At 39.8% G+C, this 20,890-nt stretch overlaps 2 protein-coding genes across 7 annotated transcripts in view; one reads left to right on the top strand and one right to left on the bottom strand.

The window, feature by feature from the left end:
* Positions 1-14,242, bottom strand: part of CCDC146 (coiled-coil domain containing 146) — a 69,836-nt gene extending 55,594 nt beyond the window's left edge. For 2 of the 6 annotated variants that reach the window (XM_027679406.1, XM_027679413.1), the window contains exons 1-2: positions 10,533-10,624; positions 5,851-6,002 (exon numbers count right to left, since the gene is read on the bottom strand). In XM_027679406.1, the coding sequence (XP_027535207.1) occupies positions 5,851-6,002; positions 10,533-10,548 (168 nt within the window). In that variant the 5' untranslated portion in view covers positions 10,549-10,624. Of the gene's footprint in view, positions 1-5,850; positions 6,003-10,532; positions 10,625-13,438; positions 13,460-13,623; positions 13,761-14,221 lie in introns of those variants that run through there. The other 4 variants (XM_027679409.1, XM_027679408.1, XM_027679410.1 and 1 more) reach the window with 4 other exon arrangements.
* An 11-nt stretch (positions 14,243-14,253) lies between these two features.
* Positions 14,254-20,890, top strand: part of FAM185A (family with sequence similarity 185 member A) — a 40,553-nt gene continuing 33,916 nt past the window's right edge. The window contains exons 1-2 of the mRNA XM_027679424.1: positions 14,254-14,752; positions 20,657-20,766. Coding sequence (XP_027535225.1) covers positions 14,374-14,752; positions 20,657-20,766 — 489 coding nt within the window. The 5' untranslated portion in view covers positions 14,254-14,373. The remainder of the gene's footprint in view (positions 14,753-20,656; positions 20,767-20,890) is intronic.

Genomic DNA, 20,890 nt, shown 5'->3' with positions numbered 1-20,890 from the left:
AAGCAGGAAGAGGGAGATAGCTTTGGAAAACAACAGAAATATGCTTGTTTTGTCAAGTCTCAAGAGTATCAGAAATGATCGAGAAAAGACTAAAATGCAAGATGATGTGACTGTTAAAGGTTATTCCTTCTCCTACTCTCATAACTTTAGGGAGCTGTGGTTCCTCCGTGTGGCATGAAATCTGCACTTGACTTTATAACAGCATAGAAAAAACAAGACTTCGTAAATGCTTTTGAACAGGCTTTTCAGAAATGAAGAGAAACACTGCCAGCTTTGTGATAATTTGAACACATCCAACAAACTCCTGGCCTTGATTCCACACAGTGTCAACTGCTAGTGGTGGAAAGAATCTCTCAGTAGAAAAAGCACGTTACACTGGCTCCGTTCTCATTCCTCCTGTTTGAAGGCACCTGTAACTCACCTCACTGCTCTACAGCTTTCTTTAGAACAATCAACTTTCCTATCACAACCACCAATCACTTTAACATCCACTGTGTAAACTATTGCTTACTTGCTGGAAGTTGTTGCAAAAAACCACACTTTAGCTTACAGACACATTATGATCCCTAACTGACTTCCCAAGTGACCATATCAACAAAGTTAAAAAAGGTTTATTTAATTAGCAGTTGGATTCCTGTGGGTGGAGGCAGAGACAACATCTGTCTTAGCTGTCTGTGCCAACATATTTATAGGCTTTTTTGTTGTGCCAGGAGCCTTTGAAGCATTTAATGTGAAGTGTGCCAGGATCAGCTTAAGTTTGAAAATGTTGTTTGCATTCAACAGCTGTGTTAGGATTTTTACATCTTTGATAGAGCACATACATGTTTGGAGAGTACTGAAACAAATTATCCACTGCTATGGTTACTATGCAAAAATATACTGATGATCATACTTTACAATAACAGAAAGTACATTACAGCACTGTAATGTACATTACTACAGAGTGTAGGGGAACAGAAATTAAATTGGTGCTCATGTTAAAAAAAAAAATTATACCCCAATCTCCCAAGGTAGCTTTTCTAGGATTAAAGATGTATTGACTTTGTTAAACAGGACAGTTGTTTACACCTACCATTTAACCTAAGTTAGGAGAGAATTAACAACCAGTTTGTTAGCAAAAAAAAAATTGGAAAAGACTGTATATTCTTAAGTGGGGCTCTTAGATGTCATTATGCCACTAAAGAAATATATGAAATATTGATTCTTAGTATTTATATTTGAAAGCTGTAGCCAACCTTTATGCAACTTTCTCTTCTTTCCTGCAGCACAGATGAGAAAAAAGAGAAAAATGAGAGGTATCTTTCTCTCCTCAAACCACAGCCAAACACTGAATATATGCATCATTCTACGACTTTAAAGCTCTTCCAGCTAGAGGATCGACATAAATCAGTGTCAGATAAGCAGCAACAAAACAAGTCTTTGTCATGATACTGTTGATTTTTTGGTAGACATGGAGATTTTGCTCTATGTTTCCAGTAGAATCAGGATTTTGCTTAACATCTTTATTAGCACTTCAACCACTTTTGGCAGTCAGAGGTAGTAAGTTCATTAATCTCAGAAACACTCCAAGTTTCAAAATAGCAATGAAAAATATTCATGAAAGGTTCTTTCTGCTCCCTGATGGATGATGGCAACTGGACAACTGGACATCAGCAAAAAGAAATGTAGCATCATAGTGACAATTTCCATCAAAAACGCAGGAAAAGTTAAATATTTGGTGCTGGTATCAGACAGAGGGCACTGACCATTTTATCTTTATAGGTTACAGAGTACAACAGCTTGCAATAGACCAATTAGGAAAATCTCCCAAAGGAGTTTATTCTTCTGTAGGTTTAGATTTAGCACATAAAGGGATGATGTTCAGTAGCAGAAAGGGACTATTGTGGTACCTTCCAAACAGGTACCCGCTCACTGAATCTGGTAAATAGGAAAGCACTTTCCATTCACAAGTATGCTGTTTTACAGAATTAATAGCTGCTTCAGAGCATCCACTGCAAAGACATGCAAGATAAATCTTGCAGACTCACTTTTCTGGTATGGTTTTAAAAATGTAGGTATACATTTGACTGAACTATCTTTCTAGCCCAAGAACATACCAAAGAGAAAAAAAAGCATGAGACATGGCCTTGAGTAAAAAGACCTCAAACTGGGAGAAGATACACATCATTTGATTTCTTCCTTCTTTTTTTTTTTTGTTTGTTGGTTGGCTTGGTTTTGTTTCCCTGAAAAAAAGAGCTTGTACCTAGCTTATAAATAAAAAGAATTAACTAAACAGAATTAAGGTATACTAGGCTCCATTTCTCCTTCTAACTGAAAGAACCTGTAGAGCACTAGTTTTTCCATGTCTTTTGAATCAAAATGATGAACCACTAGATTTTGCCACCAATTCATAGGATTTACGAAATCTTAGAAATTTTGCAAAACCAAAGTGGATGGAAAACTGTTCTGGAGTGTAGCTATCTATGATTCATTGTCAAATGGGCAAGATGTGTAGAGTAAGGGTCTTTTTTTGTGTCTGGAATTGTGATTTGGGTAACAAAACAAAAAATAAGCAACAGAAGAGGATTTGAAGACTGTAACAGGTTACAAACTAAGCATCAACAGCATCATTATGACAACAGATGTTTTATTTATTTATGTTCCCATTAAAACTGGATCAGGTGCAGGAAAGGAAAGCATAACTTGAGTGTCCAGAGTGAAAAAAGTGTTAATATGCAGTACAGAGAAGGGCAAAAACTACAGGAACAAAAATTAGCAGAATGGGCAGGAGACAATTTGTTAATTGGTCTTTTTTATTTTCATTCTGCCTGATCTTGTTATTTTGAGCATTTAATCCAATTTTGTATCATGTTCTGTTGCTTTATCCATTCAAATGACAATTTTGGTTTGTCTGCTGCTTTAGCAGTAACAGCAGTATTGTAAAGAGGATGATATAAGGATAAAGGAAGATGTTAAATGGATTACCATCTGTTGGAAAAAAATCATAAATTTACAGGCAAAGGACGAGAATAAATTCAGATCGTTTTGTTGAAGCTAACTGCTAGTAAAATATTCATTTAATAAAATTAATGGCTCTAGAAATTTACATAATGTACATGAAAAAATCAACACCTTTTTTTGCTGCCTTTTAAGAATCAGATTATATATACATGGTCTATAATGCACTAAAATAAAAATGAAAACAGCATAATTTATTGCATCTTAATGTGGCATTTATCCAAGTAATACATTACTTTCATCACACAGATAGTAGACTATGTAGTTTTTCATGAAAGTTCTTAACATGATGCAGATTGATTTAATTCTAACACTGGAAGAAAACAGGATACAAGGAAAGATTCACAAGTCAAAAAATTCAATTAAGTTTTAGAGTAAATGTCTTTATTTCAAGGACATAACAACAAAGGCTCAAGGAAGTGGAAAGTTCATTTTGTAAATGTATGGCAGTCCTCTAACCAACAGAATAGGCTGATGTCTACTTGGTGATAAAGAAAAACACTTGGTGAAAAGAAGCAACCCTTTGTGAAAAAAAGCAAGTCATAATGAACTGAGTGGCCTTTGTTCAAACCTCTGTTGTTTTTAATATTTCTACCTAACCCAGAAGGCTAAGAAATGTTACTATGTGTTATTAAAATTGAAGGAGAGAGAGAGTGCATGTTCTTGCTCTTTATATGTTTGCATATCTGCTCTTTATATAATAAAAACAAGACTGGCTTAACTGGAAGAGGGGATATATGTGTTCTCAAATAAATCTTCTAATGACAAAAGGTGTCTCTTCTGATAAGTATATTCTGCTATGCAGGCATGAATGACTAGTCAGTAAAACTGAGACAATATGATACAATTCTTCTTCTGTGGAAAAATTCTGAAAGTTCTTCCAAGAAGTTGAAGCCAGAGTCAATGCAAGAACATCTATGGTGACCAAAGTAATATATTTATCCCTGAATTATGTATAAAGTTCAACAAAGGAAAACAAACACATCAGTGGAAGAGAAGAAATGTGAATAACTGATGAAAAGCCAAACTCACCCGTAAAGCACAAGTACGAACTGTTAAAAATTATGGTAATACAAATAAATGAGTCATAGTTCCCTTTTAAAAATTGACAAAATTACTGAAAGACCTCATTTATGAAATATTATGCAAATTGCTTACTTTAGTTTTCCACAGCATGTTTCTTTCCTTTTTTACTAAGGTTACGCCATATTTCCCATTTTAATGGTTTACAATGTTATCAAAACTAAACAAGTTACCCTTAAATTTGATATGCAGAATAACCTCCTTGGAAAGATTTTTGTGGAGAAAAAAATGGGCCAAACAATCTAATAATTTTATAGAATAACTCCAGAAAAATAAGTTTTCACCATGATTAAAAATGAAGAAAACAAAGCAGAAAGGTAGAATACACTTTAGAAGGGGCCATGGGTAGGGTGGAGGGAGGGGTGGGTAAAGATATCTTGTATTAGGCATATGCTTCTTTTCAATGTCACAAAAATTCAACCACAACGGAAAATCTACAGAAAAATTATGGGAGTAGCTAGAGAATTAAGTACTCCCCAAAGTGCAGTTTCCATACTTTCAGTAGACACGAGGATTTCTGTAAGGTGAGAGGTCAACTCTCCTGAGAGTTGAGCTGTCCTTGACTTTTGCAACTGCCCTGGACTGAGAAGAAAGGGGGGTTGTGCTGCAACAATACTGGAAGCCAAACTGCTGGAAGCTGTGGGCTCACCATTTACTGGCACTGGACTGAAAGCAAAGACCTCTATGCCTCTTGAATGCACAAGGGATAAGGGATTAGGGATTAGAGAGAGACAGACTGTGCAGCCTCATGCTATGTTCAGTATGATCTAATGGCGGGATAGGAAAAGGCCAGTCCTATTTTCCCCTTCACTACAAATTCTCAGCCCTTCCTTTCTAATGACCTTGGGTCCTAGGCAGTGAAAGAGAACTGGGCTAGCAAATTGATCTGACAGATCCAAGAAAGAGCCCAAGGTAAAGCAACTTTAAGTAAGAGCTCTGAGAACAAATCCTGCTAAGGATACAATAGAGATGTACTTTTTTATTATAAAGAAGGCAGAAATTGACTGCTCTGCATTGTCACTGTGGGAAAGAAAGAAGAAAGCTGCATTATTCACTCCAAAGGAAATTTAAACTGGGATTTAGGGAAAACATCTTTATTTTTTAAAACTCTGGCAGTGGTGAAATTCTGAAAAAGGATACGCAAAGAGCTATTTCCATCAATTAAAGTTTTAAAGAATAAATTAGACAACTATCTGCAGAGAATCTACTTCAGTGTAAACTTCGGATTAGATATCTCTCAATGACTCCTCTGGCACTACACTTTTAAGGATTTCATTTCATACGTATTTGATATCTTAAATTCTATTTGGAAAATTTCCTTAACACAGAAAATCCTGCAAAAGAAATTGAGTTCCAAAAGGTTTATTCTATTATCATCAGTTACTAGTGCCTCAGGAGGCACTTACCTGGGATTTTTCCAGCAGCTATGAAGCTTTTCTACAAATCATGATGCAATTATCTCTATAGCTAGAATACTACAAGACCAAAACCAAGACCTCCCTATTCTCATTTTCTTTAAGGCCATGACCACTGGAAAAAATAACATGATTATTAAGCACAGCATCCCTGACAAGAATATGCCTTATGCATGTTATTGCTTCACAAAATTTTTTTACCACTTTTAGAAAAAAGTCAGAGAAGATGTGGGGAAGCTGTAGATAGTCTATAGTAACAACCTTCCATTGTTAATAACAAAATATACACTTCAGATTAATACATTTGGACACAATGTGGACTGTTACAGACAGGGAAAGCTGGAGCACATGATACCTCATCTAAACACTGAAATGCAGGACTTGCTGTTACGTCAGTGGATCCCTCATCTCGGCTATAGATTGTTGGAGTCAATTGTTGCTCATCCTCAGTTGCAAATTCTGTGACACTGGAACTTTCTTCACCAGCTTGACTCATAGTTTTAAGTTCTAGGAAGTAACAAAAATACCAAAATACAGTTCATTAGATCCAGGGATATACATCACTGCGCAAGATAAATGTGTAGTGAAAAAAGCACATCAACATGTGAGACCCACATTCAAACAACACAAGTCACAACGTGAGCAACCTTGGCAAGCCTACAGTTACAACTTCATGAAAGACTTGTAAGAGGCTGCACTACCACTCTTTTGAGTATTTTTAAAATCCTCTAATATTTGGCTATGTTACCATCACATAAAATGTTAGACAACATGCAAAACAATATTAAAGAACACACGCTGAATAACAGGTTTAGGCTGGAAAAGGCCTCTGGGGTCATCTAGTCCAATCTCCTTCTCAAAGCAGGGCTAACTTCAAAACTAAATTGACTTGCTTAGGGCTTTGACCAGCCGAGTTTGAAAATCTGTTATACAGGGAAGTCCAGCCATTGCCTTCAGGCTCGTCTTTATACAGAAAATCTCCAAGTGCTACGAACTTTGTGTTTTCCATAAAATTAATCCAGGAATGTGTTTCCCCTTTTCTCCATTCAACATAAGCCCAACCTTCAGTGCCCCTTGACCTGGTAGGGAGTAATTACATTGAAAAGGAACCCCTCCACAAAACACAGAGATCTTGAGGACAAGAACTGGTCTAACTTATGTGAGTAATATCACTGAAGTTAGTCATGTCTGTAAGGCATTTCATGGCCATACTTAAACAAACACAAAAACCAAACTCATCAAATAAACCCCGAAAGCATACAAAATGGAAAAACAGGATATAAAATCTGAGAATAGGAGACAGAAAAATACTGGAAAAAATAATTATTCTGAGACCTCCTAATGTCAGAGTTCCTATGTAGTACTAACATTTCAGTTATGTACCAGGTTACATTTTCAATATGTGGCCTCTGATAAAATAATATGACCCTGAAAAATATCCAAGTGAACTAATTCAAGAGTAATAATAAAACTCACAGGATTTAAGCTGTATTTTGATCCCTAGTAAGTGTGGGAATATCTTTTTTTCTTACCCAAAAGAAGTCGCTTTAAAAGAAGCTAAAATCCAAATTTCAAAACCATAGCTTGGTATAATCTTTATCCTGAAGAAAGCTCTTTTTCAAATTACATAACACGGTCTTTTAAGAAACACACAGAGAGAGAAAAAAGAAAGTTGGAACAAGTAGGGTTATTGGAAAAGATAAATTCCCTACATTTATATTTGAGAAAATCCCATGTTCATAGTTCTGATTCAGGAACAGAAATTTCTAAGATAGTTGGACTTGGAACAGTTAGATCAAGGATATTCGTTAATTGCTTCTGAGTAAGATGAGACCTAATGCCATAAAGTTACTACAACTTCATGTAACTTCACTTTATGTTTACACAAAGTGTAAACACTCAAGTCCAGCACTTGAGAATCATGTTCCCAGGCATCTATCATCAGAACTCTCTGGGGTGTGCGAAAATGCTGAGATGGAAGAGGGAAATGGGAGGTGAAATACAAGGGGACACCGCTCCTGGTACCCTGATAAGGCAGCAATGTCTGTCAGATGCTAATTAATAGCTGACAAGCCCAGCTCTGGCATAACAGTATCTTAAGGGTTTTGTATATTCAGAGAGTTTTAAAATACCAACCTTTTGCATGAAGCAGCATGAAAGAAGACAAAACATTTCAGGAGCAAGATATGAGAGATATGGGATGACCAAAGAGAGGCAATAAGCATCTTGCAGAGGGAAGAGAGGGAAAGACAGATTTCTGAGGCACTCAGAAATCTTGCCATGACATAGTGAGATAGGGGAGGCACAGAGCATTTGTAGAGCAAAGCATAGTGCAAAGTAGAGATGGAGCATAGATGGAGGAATTCAAGAATTCCTTCACGAGTTCATTGAAGTTGTCTGGAGGTGACAGGAATGGAGAAATCAGTATCACAGCATTGTAGTTCAAACTTTTGGTAGAAAGACTGCCAACTTCTGCAAATGTTCACCTGACACCAGCAGATCTTTCTAAGCTAATTATTATGCAGGATAACTATTATGCAGAGAACATGGTATTCTGCTGTGGGACAAAATCATCATAAAACCCATATCAGCTGCTAAAGATGCAGAACTAACTTCAAATTATTCAGTCTTGACACCATTCAGCCTTTCACATAATATATGGGAGACCTTTCTCCTTCTTAAAAGAGAGCTTTTTATTATAAATCAAGGACAATAAAAATTAAAACTCTAATAAAATGAAGAAAAAAATTTGAGACTATTTCAGTAGTATGTACCATATTATTCCAGTCAAACAGCTGGAGTAATTTTGCATTGCACAGCCAGAAAGCTGACAGTTAAGAAAAACATAATTTCTTTTTATAATTGTGGTGGGAAAATGGATACAAATATATTGTGTTGTTTGTATTCACCTTTTGAAATGTCACTTGTCTATAAAGGTAGTGAAAGTTAAACTGAGAAGTTTATGACTTTCTTCAGTGCTGTTTGGAATTCCTTCAGGGACATTTTGACTTTTAGAGAGATTTCAGTGTCTGTATTTGCTTATGGAAAAAAAGCAATTCCATGATCCCTCCAGGAGGAGTCAAAACATTGTGAAATAACTGTAAACATCACAGGGGCCAAGAAATAAACTCTGAATTACTGTACAGAAAACATGTATACCCATTTATAAACAGAGAGCAATTTTCATCTATAAAGAACTGTTGAATATTTTAGCATATGCATCTCATACTTTCGGCTGCTGCTGCTTTATTTGTTCCTCTGAACGTATTGGAAGAATTTAGACAGAGGGAAAAGCACTGTGGCAGAAACTTTAAGCAGAACAATGCCAAAATCTGAGAGTTTTATGGGTGTAGGCACTTTTGTCAATATTTGTATGTGGAACACACAATTGACACCAGTCAAAAATACACTTCCTTGCAGAGCACAGGAGTACAAAAGAGTCCTCACCAAGACCAGTTTGCTGGACAGGGAGAGAACAAAAAAAAAATCTTCTGAATCTAAAAAGTCTATAATATTATATTAAGACACAACTATAGACAGCTGAGACAGAGAAAAATCATTAGACAGCCTTAGCTAGTGCAACAAGCCCTTGTCTCCACTCTGTTGTAAGAGGGAACAGACTGTAACAAAACATATATATGTTTATTGGATATTAAAATAAGTTTAGCATTCTTCCATTACCTGGTACATAATTAAATTTAAAATTCAGCTTATACAAAATCAGATATATAAAGTTCAAAAAGCAAAGTGGAAAATGTGTACATTTGCAGTATCTAATAAATAAACTGTCTAATGGAAATGGAAATGAAAGTTGCCATGATTTCCAACTTTACAGATTAGTTCAACAAATATGGATGTTTTCAAACTGCAGAACTGCAAATAATATCACAACCTTGATCCAAGACACAGAATTGCAGAGAACAGGAATTACAAGTCTGTTTTGGAACCTGGGTCAAGTCAGGCTGAGAATTGTCTTGTGAAACAGCTTCAGGACAGCAATAATAATAATAAAAGTCTGAACCTGGATTGCCCAAACTAGTTTCAGCATCTTTCCTTAAGCAAACAGCAATGTCCATACACAAGTCATTGCAGAATCCAGGTAGGTGACTTTTTGCTGCATTGCCTCCAGAGTGACAGATGCAAAAGTAGTAAAATTTGATTCTGAGTAATAAGAGATGCAGTTCCATGTATGAATGCATCAACTAGACTAATTTAGAAGACACAAAATTTGTAAAAGCCTCTGTTGAGGGAAGTACATTTCAAGTCACTGATGAACCTCTTTAAACTTTATTTTAATCCCTTGCATTTGTAGAATTAGAAGCATAGAATCATTTAGTTTGGAAAAGATCCTTATGATCATTGAGTCCAACTGTTAACCCTGCACTACCAAGTCCACCACTAAACCATGTCTTTAAGTGGCACACCTACATATAATTTAAATGCCTCCAGGGGCAGTGTCTGAACCACTTCCCTGGGAATTCTGTTCCAATTTCAGTGAAGAAATTTTTCATAATATCCAATCTAAACCTCAGGATATTTATGTACATCTTCGTGCTACCTCCTTTTGCACATAAATCTTGAAAAATAAAAGTTACTCTGAAAGACAATTGACGTAGCATTTCACATTAGTTAGAGAAATTATGTAATGCAGTTGGAACATAAGAACAGTGATATCAGACCAGACGTTGATCCAGCTCTGCCGAGAGATTCCAGCCAACACTGGATGCCTGGGGTGGGACAGAAGTATCCACCAGTCATGGTGTGGTGATGCTTCCCTGAACCCATCTCCTTTCTCCTTGAACTCATGCAAATTTTCAGTTATTGGTAAAATCCGGTGGAAGGGAGATTTTGATTTTACCTCTGTATGACATGAGTAACCAGTGCTTCTTGTTGCTTCTGAATATGGCTCCTTGATGGCTCCTAGTTCTTTTACTGGATGAGCCACTGAATAATCGCAATTTTCTATGCCACTAAGTTTATTTCTAATGTTGTATCTTCATTTGGCAATCCTTTTTTAGGCTGAAGCAGTCAATCTACCTGCTGTCACTGGCATGAAAGCCCTTCTCTGCCTTCCATGTCCTTATCATCCTTCTCCAAAATTTTTCCAGTTCTACCATATCCTCTTCAAGGAGAAGGGAAGAGATGAGACCGACAGATAATATTAATAACATAGAAGTAGCATAGATTTATTCAATCACACAGTGATCTTCTTTTCATCCCCTAAAATTTTATATTCTAATGCTTTTTTCCAAAAGTTAAAGCAGCAGATCTTCTGTTTTCACTGGGCAGAGCCTGTGCTTCAGCATGAAGGGATGTGTCTTTAAATGACAAAGCCATGCCAACATTAAATTATAATTAAAATTAAAGTCACATCATGTACGATAGGACATGGTAATACATATGTAAATTAGAATGGATTGTTTGATCAGACTGTACAACCTCACAGACAACTACTTTGGGGAAGTGAGAGCACACTGTGTACCTGAACTGCTTAATTTTTGTAAAAGTTCCACCGTGTACCACCCTTGTTTTCAAGTCTCTGCTATGTGTGTTGGAATCACCCTGAGCCACACACAGACTATCTGCTGTAGTTCTAATTAGATATGGCTAAGACGAGGAGAATCTGAATGGTAAGATTTGCCACTTCCCATTTAGCATGGCTTCCATGAGGAACTTAATTTCCTCAGAAAGATTCTGGGAGCGTAACAAACAAAAAATCCCTGAAATCCAAACCACTGTGTGCTCTGTAATGCTTAAGTACAGAGGGAAAAACAAAAAAAATACACTTTCTCTACCCACTGAACCCTAGGCATGCCTTGAGAACTAAAAAGGTTCAAGGAAACAGTTTAGAAAAACACCACTAAAAAATACAAAATACCAATAAAGGTGGCCCTATCTTCCTAGGAAGTGAAGTCACATTAATTCTTCAATACAATTATAACAAATGGGTAAACTCCATCCTGACCAGGCAGACTAAGTTTACACCCCCTGGGTACCTGCAGCAGTCTGTGATTATTCTGTGATTAGTGACAAATACAAAAGTTAGAAAAAGGTATTCCTTCTACAGCCTCCCTCATAGATCCTTTTTATTTAACTCCTCCTCCCTTGAAATCTCTCTCTCATCTTCACCTAAAAGCACCTCTTTGCTTTGGCTCAAAACCTATTTTATATCACTTTATAACTTCTAGGGCTTTTTTACCTTTTGCATGAAATACTGACTATTTTTTGACTTACTACAGCACTAATATCTGGCAAAATGGCAAATAAGCATTGTAACTTGCTAAGGAATCATGCAGGTATCTCTAAAGTGGAACTCTAATTACATCTTCACTTGTAAATTTGATATAGCTTTCTTTTCCTGCAAATGACAAGTCAGAAAATTGAAGAAGAAAATAAATCTCATTGTACTGTTAGAGTCTGCTACATGCTATACCAGCTGATCCAAACAAGAGCATGAAAGTTAAACTGAATCAATATGGCAAAAAAATAGACGAGATAAGTAAAACATTAAAAACATGAGGTTTCATATGTATGGAGAAAGAACTTCTTCCCAGCAAATATTTTTTATCTGATTTCTTCTCATTTTTAGTCATATAAATATGCTTAGACTGTATCTAATGAGAAAGCTCAACATTAACAGTGAAATACAAACATAGCTGAAGTGTCTTGGAATGGTTTCTTGAACAAAGTTCTCAACTACACAAAACCCGACAGCATTAAAGATGATGCAGAGCACAGGTTACTGTGGGTTGCAGATACTGATAAATCTCTGCCTACACGAGCACCATCAAGTACCAAGACCCCGGAGGAGGAGGGGGCCACGGCAAAGCAGCACTGTCGTTTAAGAGGAGGTAGGAGCCAGGGACAAGGAACAGCAGCACTGGCCCAGGGAGAAAGGGGGGCAGTGGTTAAACCCGACCTAACTAGAGACCGAATTCCCTTGGAACAGTCGGACTACAGAGTCAGTTGCTGAGGTGGCTGTCATCTAGTGGAATCCCTGCACATTGCATCAGACTCCTTGTCTGTAACAGTTTCCCTGACAAACCACCTAACATTCAAATTTGGTATTTAGTCTTAAGAGTGAGAATTCTGTAGTATTTTTTTCCCCTCAAAATCAACTATTTCTGAAGACTTGAAAAAAGTAACTTCCATCCTCCATCATGTCCCAAGATATTTCTCAATGCATTTTTGACTTTCTAGAATTCTATTTTTCTGTACTAAACTATCATAAGGCAGGCTGGTTCCTTTTGTGTTTCATCTAATAATTTTTTTGAGATTGAACGATGTAAACCAATGAAATAACTTAACTTGAAGGGCTTTATTGACAAATATGGATCATTATTAAACTTTCCACAGTAATAATTACCAATGGACCAAAAAGCCAGGGCCATATTCTTTCCTTTTGACATGGCACTGAGATGTCATTTTAGGCTCATAAATAACCAACGGCAAACAGTGATAGAAATCGAAATAAGGCTAATGACATTGAAGTGTTTGACAAGCAGGTATCATGTTTGCATGATCACTTATGAAAAAGAAGAAAAACAATGCATGGAGTGCAAAAGGGAGGCAATAATTAAGTAAAACACCTAGACTTCATTATTTCTTGTGTTGCAATGCTGCTAAGACAATGCAGCTTACTGTGCATATTTCACTTCTGTTATTGGCAGTAAACTACACCTATGATATGAATGCAGTCCCCATTATCTATTGCTCACTTGCCCCACCTCACTTATTTTTAATTGTTATACAATGATAATGGGGGCTACGAACTCCAAAAAAGTCCTTTAAACTGAATTAAATGATTCTCCGCTTGTTTGTAAACCCTGTAAGGACAATTTTCTCATGGCCTATCTGTACAGAGCTCAGGAAAATATTTATCTGCCTTGCTTTAGAACTGCTAAAAAGCAGTCACAATAAATAACACGTTAATCAAAACTTACTGACAGAGAGTGATTCTGGAGCTTCGCACTACCACCTTGGAAAAAAAGAATCCCTGGTTTTCCAGCAGAGCTGACAAACTGCTTCTTCACTCTTTGACCGAGGATATTTTAACATAGGTAGCCTCTCTGCCAGGCTGCGACCCACAGCCCTGCCGCCTCCCCCGGTCCCATCCCTCTTATCCTGCCTCCTCCTCGCCGCTGTCAAATCCCGCGGCGCAGAGGCTGCCGAGCCAGGGAGCCGAGAGGGCTGAAACCCAACCACCACGGTTATCCCACTGGAAACCAACGTTTGGCAGCGCCAATTCCAGCCTGAGGCACCGTGGAGAAGGCCCTCACGCCCCGGGGTACCTCGTGTCCTCACGCACGACACAGGGCACAGCCCCGGGCCCCGCGCAGGGGGTCGCACTAAGGAACTCCTCAAACAGGGCTGAGGCGGCGCCGCTGGATTCGCTTCCCGCCTCAACGTCGGAGCGGCGACTTTCTTTCTCCCAGCCCCGGCCCCGATTCCAATTCCGATCCCGCTCCGGCCCCGCGGGGCCCCTCCTGGTCCCCCCGGCCAGAGCGGCGTCCCCGTCGCTGTGGCAACCGGGCCACAGCCTCCCGCCCGCCCCCGCTCCTCATTGGCTCCGGCGTCCTTCCCCGCCGCCCAATCGCAGCAGACTCTCGGCGATGCCCCACCCTCCCCGTTCGCCGATAGGCCCGCGGGTGCGGCCGTCGTTCTCCCCGCGCGCTGCAGAACTACAGCTCCCAGCAGCCCCCGCGGCGCGGCCACCGCCTATTTACCGTCCGCGCCGGGGCCGCTCCCCGCGTGCAGCCGCGTCACGTGACCGGGCGGGGGTCACGGCCGTTCCCGGGGAGCGGCTCCGTCCTGTCCGTCCCGGGCACTCCTCGCGCTCCTACCGCGGCTCCCGACGGCTCCTGCCCTGCCGGCGGCAATGAGGGCGCTTGCCCCGCGCTGGGCGGCTCTGGCCGTGCGGGCGGCGGGCGGGCGGTGGGCGCCGCCCGTCCCCCCCAGCCGCGGGCGTAGCGGCCCCGGCCCGCCCGCGCCGCGGGAGTGGGCGCTGCCCGTGAGCCCGCGGGGGCGCCTGCGGGTGCGGCTGCCGTGCCAGGTGAGCGTCCGCCCGCTGGACCCGCAGCGCTGGCCGGGCGCGGACCGTGTGCTGGTGGCCGTGAGCGGCGGGAGCCCCGAGCCCCGCGGGCGGGAGCGGGACCCCGTGCGGGTGGAGCACGACGAGGCGCTGGGGCAGGTGGCGATCGTGGCGGACGGCGTGGACAGCAAGGCCGCCGTGGAGGTGCGGACGCCGGTGAAGTTCGGTGGGTGCGCAGGAGCCCCTGGGTGGGGTTCTCACCGGGGGCTGGGCGGGCGCTGCTGCGGCTGGGAGCCGGTGTGCGGGAATGGCATCGTGCCCCCGCGAATTAGGGCGTTAAGAACGCCCTGGGTTTTCTGTTTATTGACTCCGTGGGTGTTTGGATATATGTTTTGGTTGTTTTCGATTTGCGGACCTCTTTGTCAGCAGTAGTTAGCGCTGAAGCTCCCGCTGGTGAGTGGTAGTTACAGCACACTGGTTTTGCTCTGGCACCTGCTGCTCCAGAAAAGGCGTAACCTCGGCTCTGGGGCAGCATCCTCAGCATGTGCTGTGCACGCCTGCATTCCAAGGGCTGTTCCCATTTATTTCCTATGGATTTGTGCAAGTAGAAGTGCTCAAAGCTAAACCAGAGCTCTGCGGATTGTGCCCATACCTGTTAAAAGTCAGATTTAATCCTATTTAATCTAGGGTGCCTTTGTAAATCTAAGATACAACAGCGTTGCAGCTATTTCCTCACCATCAGCACAACTTTTTTTTTAAATAAATAATGAACTCATAACCCAAAATGTATTTTAGGCAAAACAGGTGCCAAAAAAACCCCTCAAACAAACAAAATGCCCCACTTGAGCTACAAAGTTTAAAGCAGTCATCAGATCGCAAACTCTGTGTCATCTGACTTTTGTAGAACATGATACAGCAAAGACATTTGGCACTTTTTATCTTATCTTACTTTTCCCCCCCTGTATCTTAGGGAAAATTCTGAATGTCCTTTTTTCCCCTTGTTTTCTTTTAGAAGGCCCTGAACTGTATATAATTCAAACTGGAGAAGTGCCATGGGTTTGACATAACATCATTCTCACATTTTCCATCCATACTCATCCCTATAATTTACTTTTTTTTAACACTGTTTGTAACTGAAGGGGTGTTTCTTAAATATGTTTATCGAAACATATGGTCTGTTTTGTTTCCTAGCAACTAATATGGACACAGATATTTTGTCAATAAAATCAGGGGCATCTCACCCTTCCTGCCCTCAGTGTGTTAGAATGGCTGTACTGATTTGTACCACAAGTCCAGCTGCCCACTGTCCTTTCTCTGGTAGCAGTCAGAAACAGATGCTCAGGGAAGACTAAGAGCAGAACAAACATAAATGATATTTCATCTAAATGTTCTCTTAGCTGTCAACTGTTTTCATCACAGGATTTTCAGAGCCTGATACAACTCAGCCACTCAATGGATCTCTCTTCCGGGTGTCCCTGCACACATGTAAACAGTTTGAGTGAAAACTTCCTGCTAAACTCCCTGCCGCTTGCCACTGTCCCACAATTCAATTTCCTGCTATTTTATCCTTTGAGTAGATGGTATTCCAAGGTCTTTCTGCAGTTCATCAGTGAGTTTTTAACTAGTCTCAATAATTTGGTGTCACTGATAAAATTTTTCAACCTTGCTATTTGTGCTAATTTCCAAATTGTTGTAGTGTTGAAGGTGGTGCATAGCTTATAGCTAAAAGACAATACAGAACTAAGGATATGGTTAAAGACATCTGAAAATCCAAGTTCATTCTCTTAAAGAGATCAGCTCTTACCTCTATATTCATTGACTCTGTCACTGAACTGTAGCAGGACTCTCTTCTGCAAGGATTCATGGTTTTGACTCTTCACTAATAATTTTCAGTTACAATCCTAGTTTGTTTTTTTCCCCCCTTTTCATCCTCTGCTTGGCAAATGCAAAGATTGCTTTGGCTTGTTTGTAGTACATTCATAGAGTCCATCCCAGAATTACTGAGAATCAAACAAACCTGCTCTCCCATTTTTTACCCTTCAGTTCTCTGGTACCAGATGTGTCTGCCCACTGTAGCTGTTTATCATTTAACATTTCAGTTTCTCCAGGATCTCTGAGTGACTATTACTAGTCAATTCTATCCTGAGGAATAGAATTCACTGTGTTAATATCTGGAGAATCTCAGGCTTCATAAAGAGTTTCACTGTGGGAAACCTTCCTAAAGGTCTCAATAATGAATCCTAATTGATGGAAGAAAATATTTTAGCTTTTGTCCTGTCTTTGAGATTCTTACTGTATTCTGAATGCCAGCCAACACTGCAGGCCGTCTTATGGTCTTGAAACAGTTTTTTTTAATTTGTAGGTTTCTAAGCTGTTCCACTTGGATTTGTGGTAAACTCATGCAGTTCAGGTTCCCTGGACAGTCTGTGGATTATAATGCCCTTCCACGAGTTGCTGTTTGTCACCCCATAATTAGCATGATATTAGTATTGTCTGTTCATGCTGTTATCCAAGCATATCTAGGGATATCTTTCCTAAAATGTAAAGTTGTTTTTTTTTACTCAGTGAAGTAGAATTGCTGCTTGCCAGTGAGGTTCTACTTTGTGTCCTTTCACCTCTAACTTGTGCTTGAGTTGCTCCTCTTGTTTATTTAGAAAAGAATTATCCATTAAATATCATTGCATAAGCAAAAGATCTTATCCCTTGTCAAAACACATCTCAAACCAGAAAGGAACGGTTGTTGCTCTACCAAGACTTTGGCTTTTCTCTGTCTGCCTTGAATGCGTGAGGAGGATGTTAACTCTGCTCTGCTTAGACCTTTTTGTCTGAACTCTTTCTGTGACTTACCTGTAAGAAGCTGAGAAGTTGATGTGAATGTCTTTACAGTGTTCTAACTTCTTTCTTCATTTTGGAATTTAAGGCATTTCGTAACAGCTTTCGCGATTTAGGCTGGAGCTTATCCAGGAAGCTCTAAGTCATCTAAAACTCCTTAGAGCCTGAAGAGCATGTGTGGAAGATGCTAGATGCTGAACTTAAGTATGCATTTTAAACCAAAGGCAACTTGCAAGCAGCTTAGTAGGGCAAATACTAACAGATCCTCTATTTCTGTTTTAGTGTCTAGTTTTAAGCACTGTATAGTGTTTCAATATCATACATGATCTGATAATCCTCTGATTTGTTTAACCTTCATAGATGCTAGATGTCAATGAATTCCTGTCTAATCTAGTTTATTTTCCTTCGGGCCTCATATATATGTTATCTGTTTATTCCAGGAACAGTGTAGACATATGGCTGTACGTTTGGAGCACATAGTGAGAACCCTGTTTCTTGGCATATTGAACTGCATGTGCTAATTAAACCTGAAGATCTTTGATTTCTGATTAATGTATGTTGGCTAAGTACTCAGAAGTAAACTCAACTGAGGTCTTGTATAACCATAATTTGAGATTGTTCTAGTAGTCTAGGGCTGCTGAGTCACTTGAGAATAATTTTTCAGTCTATTTCAAATATTATAGCTTTCTATGCATTCTTTGAGGTTTGTGTGGCTAAAGTTGGCTTCAGTCCTTGTCTTTGCTAAGGAGGAATCAAACTGGCTATTTCTGCAGTTTTTGCACTGAAACAGATTGTATTCTGTTCCTTGTTAAAATTTCATTGACAATATTATCCAGCTTTTAGCCTGCTTCTTTTTGGAGATGTCTGTCACTTCTTGAGGAAATCCATGAGACAGGGGGACTCAATTCCTTGTCCACTCATTTTTGCTATATCAAGGCTAGCAAAGTGGTGTGACTCTGCAGAGGATCAAAGTATATTTTCAGAAATCCCTGGTGTTCCTTAACAGCATGCTCATGAATTTCCAGACTTCTGTGTCTTCCTTTAGCACCCATGTTTGATACAGCCAGGATTACACTACTAACCTACCTTTCAAATTATGGCCATAATATGTACTACAGGATCAGGAGTTTAATAAAAACTTATTCTTGTAAAAGTCTAAACAAGTTTGTATCATGGCTAAACTGACTGCTCCCAAGCCTTTTCCTCACCCCTTTACCCTTTTTGACAGAACCAATAAGGGCAAGAGAGTATCGAGCTGATTGACTTCAAAGATTTGCACAAGCAAACGCGCTTTTGGGAATCTCTTCTCAGAAAGCAAAATAATAGAATTCTTGGTTGTAGATCTGAAGAACTACGCAGTTCTCCAGTGGGGGAATTGAGCAGTTTTGGGCAAGACAGCTTGTATTTCAAAAATAACATTGCTTTCTTTTTGAGCTCTCCAGGTTTTTGCTGTGCAGGGACATACTGTTTCAAATGTAGATATTTGGAGAGTGCTTCTGTTTGTGTCTCTCTGGGAACTGTGTTTAAACAATCCAACTGCTCCCTGAGAAGTAAAACCTTATGTAAAAGTTTTGGCTAACCTTCAGAACCTGTAGATCAGCATTGATCAAATTGAAATAGCTCAGATATCACTCAGATATTTTTAGTCTAAGGAAACTGTTTAGGCTTTACCAACATAAAACCTTGTAGAGGTGGCCCTTGAGCCTCTGATGATAGCCCACAGTCCACTTTGCCCAATTTTGTACTTTTACATGCCTCAAAGTGTATCGTAGAGTTTACTTAAAGAAATGTAGTTTGACTACAGTCTTGGTTGCAGTATCTTTTTCTTGGAAGTCTTCTGTGAAGAGGCTAAGAAAATAGTATCTGCAAATAAAGCAACATCTGAGAGTTATCCAGTCCACCTCTTGTAACCTTCTTTCTTAGGGAATTGTTACTTGTGAACACAGTCTACATCCTTCACTAAATTTAACTGCTTTGTTTGCTGAGGCGATAAGGTTGCACACTTGCAGCAAAGATGTTGTGTTTTAGCTCTCCCCCTTGGGTTCTCCTGGTTTGTCAGGTGGCAGAACTTTTATTTGTTGTTAATTGGAGCTCCCGGTCTCTCAGCTTCATGGTCTTCAAGCTTACTGTCAGCATGATTCCAGCACCTGTCCTGAGTTGTGGTGTGACAGTATTGATCTTCAGGCTCTACTGGGTCACAGGTCTGACTTGGGAATCTCATTGGGGCAAAGCTGGTTATGCATACTCTGATTCTTCATGGGCAGTGGAGGTGAAGGAAAGACTCCCACATGTGCTTAAGTAAAGGTTTCTTTTTTTAGAGAGTAGTGGGGCTCACTCTCTCTCTTAGTTTTTCAGTTTTTCAGTTACGGATCCTGCAGCAAACACTTCTGATTCCTGTCTTCTTTTTCTTCTTTCTGTGTTCTATCCTTAGAAGAAGAAACCCACTTTTTTTTTCCACTTCTGCCTTTACCTTTTGCCAGTCTTTATGGTGATCATTAATCTAAATGATTATCAATATAGTCAGAATCCCCAGACCTAACGTTGTTATGCTTCTGTGCAGTAACTTAGACTTGAGGGTGAGCTCAAGTAGCAAAAAAAAAAATGCTTTTGCTGCTAACAAATCACAAGACCTAGTGATTTTTCTTTGTGGGAGCATGAACAGTAACAAGGTGAGGTGATTCAGACGAGAGGCAAACATGCCAGAGGAGTAAGTCAGCTTTCAGAAGGCTGGGGAAGAATGATACATGCAAATGTTTCTATACCTGGTTTTGGGTTGTGCCACTGGCTAGTTGAGCAGCCCAGGCCTAAGCAAGGCCTATGTATTAGTGCTGTTGAACCTTATTACTCTATGTGTGATCTTAGACAGCCTGCCAATCTTCCACCCCAAAAACCCATGTCAGGGTGCCCAAATGTCTCAGGAGAATTTCTAATAGAACTGGTGACTAGGGTAGCTGTGAGATGGAGGTGGAGTTGAAAAAGAAAAAAGATAAAACTTCACTAAGGGACCACACCCTACTGATTCCTTGCCAGAGCTTATAGTCACTCTGCTGCCTCAATGTTCTCTCCTGAAACTGGAGGGATTGTACCCAAGCTCACTGAACTTTTGGTGTCAATTGTTGATAGTAACTAGTCATGCAATTGAAAGTGCATGGTCAAACTTTGCAAGAAGGTTCTAAAGTAAGAAGGAAGCTGCTTTTTTCCCCTACTCCATATAGTTACTGTATAAAGTGATCAAACACTGCGATAAAGAGATCTGACTTTACTCATTCTGTTGCTAATAAAACTCTTTTAATTCTAGATTTGGATATCAAAACATCAGGGACTGGCTGCGTGAAGATTAAGAAAATAGAATGTGATAACTGCAAAATAGAAACGGAGAAGGGGACTAGTGTCTTGCAGTCAATAAAGGTACGGAGAACCCTCCCCCTCTCAGATTGTGTTTGAAAGGGGGTTGTGTAGTGGAATATAGTATAAAAATCTAAATACCAGTTTTGGAGATGAGAAGTACTCTGATATTTCTCATTGTAACACT

Source organism: Neopelma chrysocephalum, unplaced genomic scaffold (assembly GCF_003984885.1).
Source record: "Neopelma chrysocephalum unplaced genomic scaffold, ASM398488v2 Primary Assembly neopelma1_45, whole genome shotgun sequence".
NCBI classification, from domain to species: Eukaryota; Metazoa; Chordata; class Aves; order Passeriformes; family Pipridae; genus Neopelma; species Neopelma chrysocephalum.
This window is presented reverse-complemented; position numbering and strand designations above follow the sequence as displayed.